The 12,716-nt window shown below is 37.6% G+C and overlaps 1 protein-coding gene across 5 annotated transcripts in view; it reads right to left on the reverse strand.

Annotated features, from left to right (window-relative positions):
* The window catches only part of POU6F2 (POU class 6 homeobox 2), a 311,090-nt gene that overhangs the window by 173,017 nt on the left and 125,357 nt on the right, over window positions 1–12,716 (reverse strand). For all 5 annotated transcript variants that reach the window (XM_038127479.1, XM_038127476.1, XM_038127475.1 and 2 more), the window contains 2 exons: window positions 2,207–2,298; window positions 1,039–1,267 (listed from right to left, as the gene is read on the reverse strand). In XM_038127479.1, coding sequence (XP_037983407.1) covers window positions 1,039–1,267; window positions 2,207–2,298 — 321 coding nt within the window. The remainder of the gene's footprint in view (window positions 1–1,038; window positions 1,268–2,206; window positions 2,299–12,716) is intronic.

Genomic DNA, 12,716 nt, shown 5'->3' on the forward strand with positions numbered 1-12,716 from the left:
TGCAATCCCAGGCACACCAATGGGTTGGGCAGAGAAGTGACTGACAGCAGCCCTAGTAAGAAAGACTTGGGGGTGACAGGCTATGAAAAAACCACACGAGCCAGCTGTGTGTGCTCACGGCTCAGAAAGCCAATTGAATCCTGGGCTGCATCACAAGGAGCGTGGCCAGCAGGTCAAAGGACGTGATTCTGCCCCTCTGCTCACAGGTGATCCCACCTGGAGTATGCACAGTTGTGGTGTCCCTAACATAAGAAACACGCGAAACTGTTGGAGCAAGTCCAGGGGAGGACCATGAACTTTGTAAGAGGACTGGAGCACCTCCCTTATGAACACAGGCTGAGAAAGTAGGGGCTGTTCAGCTTGGTGAAGATCACATGGAGACGTTAAGGCAAATTTCCAGTATCTGAAGGGGCTCTACAGGAAAGCTGGAGAGGGACTCCTCATCAGGAACTGAAGTGATATGACAAGGAATAATAGGTACAAATTGAAAAAGGGAACATTGAGATTAGATATTAGGAAGAAATTTTTTGCTGGTGGGGAGAGTGATAAGACAGTGGAACAGGTTGCCCAGGGATGTTGGGGATGTCCCAGCCTTGACAGGTTGGGTAAGACATTGAGCAACAGGTTGGTAGAGACATCGAGGTGTCTCGGCCCATGGCAGGTGGGGTTGGGACTAGATGATCTTAAAGTCCATTCCAAACCCTTGATATTCTATGATTCTGTTATTCTATAGTTTGAAATCTCCAAGCGATCTGTGAGTAGAGAACATTGATCACTGATGACAGAAAAATCTAATGAGTCATTCAAGTGGTTTGCATTACTGACCCACGGAATGTAAGACCCAACCTCCAATATGCTTCTATAAATAGGCAAATAGCCCTTAAGTATCTCTCAAGCATTAAAAAACAATCCAGGTATTACTTTCCAATATTCATGGAGAGCAACATTTAATTTGAAAAAGAGATCGCTCAGTTTAAAGAAAGAGATGGCATAAAACCTGTGAAAGAATCTGTTAGAAAAATTATGAACATGACTTACCTTGTAGATTTTGCAATGGCAAAGTCATGATGCCTCCTGCTGCAGCTGCTGCTACCAGTCCTTGGATGTTGGTGAGATTTGCTGTAGGTAGAGTTAGGACGAGTCCTTGTTGGCCCCCCAGCTGCCCAGCCATGTTGAAAGGAATAAGGATTGGCTGATTCAGGGCTGGAGTGCCTCCTGGCATCACCCCTGCTACTGCTGAGGCTAACTGTTGGGCTGTCAGTAGTGGCTGTAAGAAACCACAGATACAAACCTATTTTAGTGCGCACAGCTCAGTATTGCACACTTTCAACCTTCTTGCTTGAGATCTTTTCGTGTTCCATTACAGACATGCACTGCTTCCAGTATCTTAAAGCATTCATTTTCACCAGCACAGGAAAGTTTGACAAATATGACAGTCTGAAACTATAAGCCTCAGTCAAACAGCATAGTAGCAATCCCAGCTGAATCTAGACTAGGAAATTCATCACACATACATGAAAGATAATTTATGAGCAAAAGAAGACATAACTCAACTTAGTCTACAAGTACCTAAATGCCAACATTTCCCAAAAATTCCTGGTTGTATACTGATTGATAATAGCAGAAAACACTAGTGACAACTACCAGAAGCTTTGTGGACCAAGACTGTCCAGGGAAGTGGAAGAATATTTAGTAACTTCTTAGAGTATTGCTGAACTTGGATAAAATCGTGACATGAGATGGGAAATATTTTAAAATCTAATAAAGTGCAATACTACTATGTCTACGCTTTGCTCTAAAGAAAATAAATACCTGGCATAAAATATAATGAAATACCTTTACTAATACAGGAGCTCTGTGTGACAGACATAACTGTCAGAGACAATAATTCTGCATTAAAATTGCACAAATTTTCAATATTAAATTATTATATTAATTTCAGAAGTAATTTACATAAGAAATCAAAATATTTTAACTTCCTAAACATGTAAAACTTCTTAGGTTTTATTTTGGAAAAGCATACAAAATCTAATCCTGCCAAACTTGACTTTTAAAATATACATGATACAGATTCCCTTTTTGTACCACTGAATGCAGCCAAAGAGATTCACATTTTCTACATTACACATATCAAAGATGATCAATCACAGTTATTTATTGTTCATCACGTTGCACATCTCGATTAGTTAAAAGGAAAGAAACTGACCTGAGGCCCAACAGGGAATGCAGGATGGGACTGACTGGGTTGGTGCTGGTCTGCTGGGCTTGTATCAGGTAGCACTGTGTTTCCTCTGGCCTCTGAAATTCAGAGAACAGATTGACTTTAATATCAAGCCTGGGGACTGCCACATTACCTTCTACTCTGATGTCACATAACATGAAGCTGAAAATGATATGTTAAAGTGCTTTATCAATAACTCAAGCACTCAAATCGCTTATCAGCTGCATAAATTATGCTAACGTTCATTCAGACCAGCCAGCTCATTCAAAGAGTTACAGAAATCTGACAGCAGTGAAACTGAAGCTATCATCAACCCAGCTAATGTGGGTTGCATTATACATCAATTTACATACAGCACATGAGCACTCCCTGTGTGTAGGAGCTGCATTTTTTTACGCTTAGGTGAGCATCAGCCATTGCAATTTCTGAAAGCAAAAATTATCTGAAAAACAATCAAGTCACATCTACTTTCTATCTTAATAAAGTATTTTCTTTTGTCAGTTACTGAGGAAGCAAAGGCTGTACTATGCACAATAAAAAGGCACTATGAAAACTAGTATGTGACAGCTTGTTTTTTTAATTGCATGTGGAGGATTAGCAAAATTCTGCAAAACCAAGGATTTCCAGCATTTATTGAGATGATCCATATCCAACAATCAAACTATATGCTGGGCACTAATGACTTGCGAAGCATAGAACAGAGTCTAGCCCTGCTAAAATTTTGCTGAAATCTGCAATACAGATTTGAAAGGAAGGAAGAAAAATAAAAACATCCTATCAGTTGTAAGAAAGTACCAAGATGTTTTCAAAACTACATTCCAATCCTCCATTTCCTCTGGGTGAAGGGCTAAACTGATTCCCAACTTTTCAGCAATAATGATCAGGCCCACATTGATTTTTGAGTTGGTAAGAATGACAGTAAGTATCAAATGTAGCTGCAAGAGTACTGTAGTTCTTATCAAGAAAACCCTGGCAATGGCATCAGGTTTCCTGATTGGTATGATATCTTCTGTTTTGTTTTGGTTTGGTTTTTTTTTTTCCTGATGAGTGGTTGAAATTCCATTCTGAGTAAACCTTAACATGATGCTCTTTTCTAATGTTTGTCCTCTGAATAGCAAGATAATTCAGAAACAGTTTCTTGGCACACCCTTGTGCTGTAAGGGAAAATGATACAATTCTGTCATAAATTTTAAAGAGGGTATTATCAGCTCATTTAAAACAAATTCTTTTATATATTCTCCAAGGGGAACAACTTATAAATAATGGAAATGTGGAAAAAAATCCCCACCTTCACCACATTAAGGTTCAAATAAAATTGACGGCTACATATTATTCAATTGACTTCCATCTCTACAGCAAGCTGTCAATCATAACAACATTTTAGAACTGGATTAAACAATAAATGTGCAGACTTATTATCCAGAAATCTGAAAATCTGATTAATTTGTAATATCTTTGTGTGGTCTCAAAAATTCAGAAATGGGCATTGCTTGGGGAATACTTACACATGGTCTATTGAAATATCTGATTTAGAACTAATAAAAATATACAAAGTTGCTGACATTTTATAAAGGGAATTCTACAGAAATATGTTTGCCATTTTAATGACCATTTTCATTTAATAATGAGAATAAGCTGACCTATTATAATCAGTGAGGATTCCATCTAGAATTGCCTAGTAACATGAAAAAAGAGACACAGTCACAAATTTTTTTATCTGCAATTTACTCATTCAAGTCAAATAAAAAGAGAAAAACGTAACTCGATATGCGCACTTCAATGAAAACTGTTTCTTTCAAATGCATAACAATTCTAGTGCTGATGCCACCCCTAAGACCAAAACCAGGGTTTCCCCAGTATGATTTCCTCCTATTCAAAATAAAGTGCTATGTAACTAAAGAAAATTTTTCCTTTGATAATTTCCACATACTGTTATGGTCTTTCTTTTTTAATCTTCCCAGCTGTATGTACAAAGTGACATTAGATCCAAGGCTCAATTCCAATGGAGATATCACTCCCAACTAAGATCAAATTTTATAAGTCAATTTTGTTTATGTAGTTTTAAGGGCTGTGAGTTTTGCCTATGTGTGTGATCTAATCAATATTAAAACAAGCTCCTGATCATCTGTCATATCATTAAATCATCCAATGAAATCTCTGGGAAAAGAACAAAACCAAAGTCATTAAAATTAAATTTTATTGCATTTTTTATAGCTTGAGCTCTCAGAAAATATGTAAGAAGTTCCGAAGTAATATGCCTGTGTTTCAGTATTCTTTTTTCAATGGTGCTCATCCAAAGAACCACTGATTTCCGTTATCTGTACCGTAAGGATTTTTGAGTATTTGATCACACAATCTTTACATAACATAAGTTAGTTATATTGGACTATCAAGCCAAAATTAATTACACTGCTTTCCTTTCTCATTGTACTAATTGAAATCACAGAGGATTACATTCCTGTCATACAGTTAATCACCACAGATGATTGTTTTGGGGTTTTTTATTTCAGTGCTCAAATGCTCTGCCTGCTGCTCCTAATTCAGTTCCCATAGGATGCAGTCATCTCAGGAAAACAGCACACACTTTCATGTGGTCTTATATGGCATGCTATATGAAATTATCATTTCTGTGTTTTCTGACTGAAATTCTCAGATCTCTCCTGCCCCTTCTAATCTACCTGCTACAACAAACACTTAAGAGTCAACAAAATGTACAAGAAAATTTGCCTGCTGGGCTGGCACTAAATACAGTGAAGCAAGAATTTCAGGGTGGTATCTGTTTCATCACACAATGACAGCATTTTTTCCTTGCTGTATGCTGCGTTCACTGACACACATAGGTCAATACAGAAGAAGGCAAGGCAGAGCACAAAACATCACTAGAAGGCTACTTTTTCTTTTCTGCTTTATATTTCTGACTGGGGAGATTCTCTTGATTTCAGAGGAGTCAGGGAGCTCTGTCTATTTCTGATTTCTCTACTCTTTCTGCTTCAGAGATTAATTGCTATGAATTTGGACAAATGCCTTCATTATGACCAACTGCCATATACTGGCAGCACACAATCCCCTACACTGTTTCTTGCCACTGTTTTCCTGAGTTTATTTGGGAGTTGGTTAATTCTAGATGTTGGAACGACCTCTGCAGGTAAATTATTCCTTTGTCCAAATTCCAGTCCTCACTAATAAAAATGCACTGTCAAAATCTAGCCTAGATTTTACACTTGTCTGATCCAGGCCTACTGTTACCTCCTGTTAGGTTATTCTCCAACTCTGCTCAGCCTTCTGTCAGTGAGGAGTCTGTCAGCAAGGAACCAGGACTTTATAACAACCCCTATGGAGCTGGGGAACTACCAGCAGTACCATCTCTGTTTGCAACTATGTTTTGCAGAAATTCTACCTTCATTACAACCCTGACTGCTGGTGCACAAGGGGCAGGGGGAAGGCAGTAGCAGGGCTGCTACTCTGAAAAGAGAGCCAATTCTCCTTAATATTGTTTGCCTAGGCAGGGCTCTTATAATAACTGAGTCCTGACAACACAGCCTAAGTCAATGAGTTTGCTCAATAGTACCATATGAACAGACATATTCATTGCCTTTGCCATAGTACTGCCACAGCTGTAGACAAGGCTTTAATATTTCATAAGGAGTATTCATCATATGTGATTAATCATAAATTAATTATAAATTATATAATACATACCTCTCCTCTCACCAAGGGACTGGAAGGGCATGACACAATAAAAAAATTGAAGTGCACTGTAAACACTCTAAAATAGCCTTCTTAAAATAAAATATTATTTAAAATAAAGCTAAGTAAAACAAAGGCAACTTTCTTCTCTCCTTATCAAAATGAGAAAAAAATTCCACAAACCAAGTGAAAAGCCATGTTGCACAATATCTGGTTTAGAAAAGAGAAAGCAACAAGAGAAACATCAGAAGCAAAAAAAAAAAAAAAAAAAAATCCACATCTCAAGGCCACCAAGCTTCATACAAAATTACAGCTGTAAATGTACTGGTTATAAACCACTTTCCATCATTTGCTTCCATTTTGTTTCTTACACATTTTCAGCAACACAACAGGTAACTCAGTTCTTAGTGTCTCCCAGTGCCCTGTGAAGGTGAGAATGCTCCAATTCCCCACTTTATAAGTAATGGGGAAAAGAGACTCCAATATGGATTCTCAAATAAGGACAATTTAGCTGATCTCCTCAGCTCTAGATCCACTGCTGAGGAAGGCATGGGTCGAAACACAAAACTGCTCTGTGGCTCCTTGGTTGCTCCAGGGATACAGCAGTTCTGACAAAGTTCTGCACATATTCCCCAGCATCCTCACTTGGATGCAATGCCTGTCCCAGCTGCCCTTGTCTCACCTGATCTCCAATGCTTGCAAAGAACCTGCAGCTGACTGAAAAATGGTATGGAACAGCATCACAGCATGGAGTGCATTAATCTTGTACGTGCAGCTCTTCCCTGGCCCTTCTGTGCATGTGTGCTTGTGCGTGCTCAAAAGCATGATGCACCCTGGCATCTCTTCTCAAACTCTGCACCAAAGCTCACTCAAAGCCAATGCTCATACCGAAGCATAGCACTAATCTCAGCAGATGACCTGGATATGAACAACTTCCTCATGGTCTTCATGAATAAATTCAATATGTCTCACATTTGTATCAAAACCAGGGATACGCTGGACCACCTCTCCTTAACACTCAATGCTTTGAAAAATGAGCTGGATCAAATTCAATAATACTAGACTTTCAGTGATCAGAAGAATTTATAAATCCTTCTGAGATATAAGAAAATATTTCAAATGCATTAACAAAAGAATACATTTCAAGTAACAGTTGATATTAAATCTTTAGCAAGTTCCACAATGCGACATTAAATTACTTGCATTTATCTCTCAGTAACCATAAGAAATCAAAAGTAGACTTTTTTCTTACTCACTGAGACAACTCACATTAAAGATACAGCTTTAAGAATTAAATCATTAGAGTAAAAATACTGCCTGTGAGAAAAAAGTCTTACATTTTTAAAACTAAAAAAATAATAAATTAAACAGTCTGAGCAAAACATTGCTGCATTTGGATCATAATCAAGAGAAAAAAAATAAGGAAATAAAATACACCAACTAATATGATTCAAATTATCAGGTGTGTGTGAAAGTCAATCATCTCTAATTAAAGCAACTCAGCTCCTCACTAAATGAAACCTTAACTCTCAGCAATTATATCAAGAGCAATCTTGCTGAACAAAATTTAATAGCTGAAAGAAAAAGATTCAACTGATAATGAAAAAAAAATATAACATTCCCTCTTCATTATGTCACAAACCACCACATTTTGGCTCTTAATTTCAGTACTTTCATTTTCCTATTGCATCAGAGTTTGGACATGTCAGGAGGAAGCATGCACAAACTACCACATTGTAAAACCTTAGTAATCAGTTTGTTACACAAAATTTCACAAACACACCTAAATTTTACAATACTTGCAGAAGATAAAATTGAGATTTTATGCTGATTCCATTTTACATTGGTATTTTCCTATGGTTATCAGAGGAGATATTCCTGCTACCTCAGCAAAGAAAATCAATCTCATAAATTATATTAGAATAATTATTCTCCCACTGAAAGATATGAATTTAAGCTTAGACCTTCCATATCTAGTTTGCTAGCTGGTTGTCTCTTTCCAGTCCATGACCAAGATGTGGCACAAAATTCACTCCTTTGGATTGTATAAAATTTCCCTAGGTATCAGGTTATCACACAGATGATTAAGCAATTAATCTTTTTCGGCTGACCTGTACTTCAGATTTTTATTTTTTATTTTTAGGCAGTAATTTCACCCTCACAAAGAAACACAAACAAGTGTGTAGAATTCTGGATGTGTGCAGAATTACTTCTATCACTTGTTAACTCTGAAGCCTAATACAATTGCAATGTTGATGTTATGATTTTTCTGGTCAATCATTTCAACACAACATACAAATGTTGTGCACATTTTCTACAATGTCAGATTGCGTCAATGTACATAGCTCTCATTCTTAATTTTCTCCTACCTATGTACAAAGCCCTTCTAGTCTACCTTTGAAAATGTTTGTGGTGTGATAAGGGAATGGTATATTGATTTACCATATTGACATATATGTCAATGCAATATCCTATACAGAAGAGCTAAAAAACCTGCATTGAAAATGCATTGAATTAGACAGCAGTATGAATAGAGCAGATTTGCTTTACTCAGTGTATCATTCAGTACTTAAGTAAAACACCACAGTTTAATATTTATCTGAAATTGCCTCGCAGTTGCTGCTGTAAAGCTACTAAAATAATCTGGAGAGCTCAAAGTCATTCTGCTAGCAGAGTGTAGAATAGTGTCTTTGCCTGGTCCCTGGAGATATTTCCTCCTAAAGGATCTTCTCCCACAAGGCACATGCAGTAGCTGAAATCACTGTCCTCATTACCCATCTGCACAGAGCTTGGTTTGTATTTATGCACCTACATCTTTCTGGATTAGGACTGTTAACATTAAAACTCCGTGACTCTTTATAATGAAAATCAGACTATTAAAGTGATTCCTGTTAAAGAGGACTTCTTCTGAGCAACCACAAGTTATAATTATTACCCAAAAAAAATCTACCATACCAAGGCACAAAATCACAAATAACTCAAAATCTCAGTTCTCCCAAGGGCCTTACATTTTCTTCTTTCCCATCTTTATTTTTGCTCCTCTTTCATTTTCTCATCTTTCCTTTTTCTCTTTTCCATATGTGAAATTTTTTCTTATTGGCGTCTATATGAATATTCTTCCACTTCAAATACTTCATGTGAGAAGTGTTGCTGCTGCAGAAAAGGTGAAGGGATATAATTGCAAAAGTATGTTCTTTATTCAAAATAGACTCATTCTACTTTTCTTCACCCACTAAGTACAGTGCATAAAAATCCCTTGTTAGTGGTACATACATTTTTTATGAGTTGGACCCTTCATATTGAGAGTTCTAGTTCCTTTTATACTGTATGCATTAGCACAAATATTAAGGCCACAAAGACCCTATCAGTCTCTGAATTCATACAACATTTCATACTCACTGTTTGCTGTTAGTGCTGGTGAATGCAGTGATGATAAAGGTGACTTACCAGAAGATGGACAGTTGAATGCATTATTATTTCATGTTGGGCAGCTGATCCCTAGCTAAGAAGGCCAGGAGGCTTCTCTAAATTAAACTTTCCTTTCTTTCCATCCCTGGGAGTTTACTAAATGCCAAAGAGTGAGCACATTAAAGAACATCTCTTTTGGAACAACTGTTACAGTTTGTCATCTTCATAGCTATCTTAGATATTTTTAGGATTTTTTACAGTGTTTACCTATGCATATTGGTTTCGTTCCTCATAGGGAAGAGGACAAGCTTTCCATCAAAAGCCCAACTTGCCACCACTCACCCCCCCACCTTCCCCCAAATAAGCCAGACTATAAAGATATCTTATAATGCTGTTTGCCTGAGGAATCCCGCACAGTTACTTAGTATGTGTTTGGCTGCTGGCACTACAGCCTACTGAAAGCCAGGCAATACATGTGGACGATCTCTGGTGCACAGTAATCCAGGCTTCTGAGTGGAAGAAAAGCATAGTATGTCTGAATATTTTGCTTTTTACAAGCTACATTGATAGACTAATTTCAACAGAAAGGGCACAGGTAGGCAGCCAGCGACAGTAATTCAATTCACAACTTTGACAAGGGACTGGAAAGAAAAAGCTGTAAGGTGGGAAGCAGATGAACCTAGTATTTTATCAGTCCGATGAGAACCTATTTAAAAATTCAAATCACTCAGTTTGGTGAGAGGAGAACATCCAGTTAAGGAAGAAAGTATTCAATTAAACATAGTAAAGGCACCTCACAGGAGAGTCACTGTTCAGCAAAGTGCATCCCATAATATATGTTACCTTCTACTGGAGCAATCTGATCAGCAAGTATGGTAAAACAACAGTGTTTATCACATTGCTACTGAGTTCACTGGTTTCATCCCTGCAGAGTCTTTAACAATTTTTCACTCTCTGCTGTGGTCTTTACACGGCCCTGTGGTGCAGCTGCATCAAGTGCCACATTACAGGTTGTTCAGCTGTTCAAACTTTATTGAGAGTCTTGAAAGAGCCATCCCACAGAGTGATATAGTGTGGAAGTCCAGTGGAGGTCCAGGAGGAAACCTTAACAGCGGCAGCAACTCTGTATGCAGGAGATCTCACACTCCTAGACCCAACTACATCACAAAACTGGTAGGTCTTCATTATAAATCTATTTAGCTGCACACATATCTTCAGAAAGTCCCAATTACAAAAATACAACAGCCTTTCAAAAGCAACATTTGATACGTGTACCAGTTGATAGTACCATTCAAAAGTACCATTTCATATCTGCAGCAAGTTCTCATGATGTGGCTCAGCAGGGTGAGACATTATTTCAAATGAAAATGTTGGCTGGAAGCTGCAGAAACTTACGGTATGCACACCTCCAGATCTCATAAATCCTGAATGGAATTAACTTCCTTCTCTTTATTATACTCTGAAATCAGTCGTAGTGGCTGTTTACAATTTTGCCAGGAGCTTTTGCAGCTTTATATCTATGTTTTTAAAGGGCATTCAGTCTTGCAATCAGGCCTTGCAAAGTATGTCCAGCCTTACCATCACTAAACCAAGTTTACACCACACACCAGGAGCTCTTGGTTTGTACTCCTCCCCACCCATTCAGTCCTTCCCTCCTCCATAGATCAAAAGCTAAAAATACAAAAGGTAGCAAAAAGACTAGTAGCCAACATCACCATAGTGTCTGGTTTTGAGGAGCTATTTGCCAGTCAGTGATAATAAACTGCTCTGCAGCAGCCACTAAAGTAGTCTTTTCTACACTGAAAATACCGCAAAATAGATCTCCATAGAAATAACCAAGTGGTTGACAAACATTTGGACACTGTTCCTGTAACATGTTTATCTTGCCTTTATGTGAGTCAAACTCCCACTGGATTATAAATGTGTTGGATTAGCTTCCTAGGAAAGGTTCCTAGGAGAATATAGCACAGGTTAAAAAGGCTTTACATGTAAGATGCATACATCCCACGACAGCTGAATTTCATTAAAAGATCTCTTGGTTAGAGATGTCTTGTCATGACGAGACCTCTTTGTAACAACTCTCCACGAAGAAGCAAAAAAGCAAAAAGAAGCCATATGACTTAGCTTTGCCAAAATAGCAAGTGGCAGGCAACTTGCTTCAAATAGGGCACTGCAACACATCCTAACAGGATTAAATTTTATGGAATAAAATATTTCTAATCCAAGCGAATACTTGTCTTCAGATATATTCATATGCCTCTCTAAATACAGATACATAATTCAAACAAATCAGTTTCCTACATCACTTTCATTTTTTATATTATTTTTCTGTTTATTTTTTCAGCATTACAGTAACTGAAATGTAACTACTGGTAAAAGATGCTATTAATTTAAGTGCATTCATAGTGTGTTATGTCACTAATAGACTTGGGTAACACTATTTCCTTATCCTTTTTGCGAAGCATTATTTTATTGTCCTCCTAATTTCCATGATTTTATTTCCACTTAAAGTCAAGTGAGGGCTTTGCAGAATTCTATTATTGTCCTGTCATTATTCTAACTCCATTACACAACAACACAAATCCAGCATCAACTTCCATTTGTCATATTACTTACTTTGAGGATTATGTCAGATCTCAGACTATGTGTACATGCCTACTAAACATAATTTGGAGTTGGGCAAAAAGTAATCACTGATTCCTTCTAAAAATGCTTTTAAAGAAAAAATTCTGAAACTATTCTGTAAGAACTCTGGCATCTCACTTAGACCCATCCAGCCCTTTAGAAGAACATAGCTATATTTACAAAATATAAAGATAACATTTAAAGGTACATATAGGCAAACAAATTTTAACTTCTTTGTCCATAATCTCAAATGAGCAAACAGAAGCCAGTCTTGGTGTGGAAGACACACAGTTATGCTCACATGGTGTTCTACAAGTGCAAGCTGTGTGTCTAACTCAGCTTTTCCTTCTCTGCCCAAAGAAGCTGTCTTATCAAGATAGCCAGGGCTGGTTTGAAATAGCCAACACGTCCACTGTCTGCTCCTTACAGCTGTCATAAAAGAAAAAAAAAATCAGATGTTAATTTGGCAAAAGGAAGACTTAGGTTCATGCCCAACCACTTCCTGTGGGACCTTCACCACCTCTTCTTATCCCACATGCAGAGTGTTGTTGGGCTATCAAAGCATAGAGAAAACCTGGACTAAAGGAGCATGTCAATTGGAGAGGCAAGTATTGCCAGCATGCTGCTTCCTCCAGTCATAGAAAGCAGCATGCAATAATTTGTATTTCAGTCATTGTGAAGAACACAGCTTGTATGTGCTAATGTGTACCTTGGACATGTATTGTTACAATAGCAGGGGTTTTACTTAATGTTATTCTAATGACTTTCCTCCAAA

This window comes from Motacilla alba, chromosome 2 (genome assembly GCF_015832195.1).
Source record: "Motacilla alba alba isolate MOTALB_02 chromosome 2, Motacilla_alba_V1.0_pri, whole genome shotgun sequence".
In the NCBI taxonomy this organism is placed as follows: domain Eukaryota; kingdom Metazoa; phylum Chordata; class Aves; order Passeriformes; family Motacillidae; genus Motacilla; species Motacilla alba.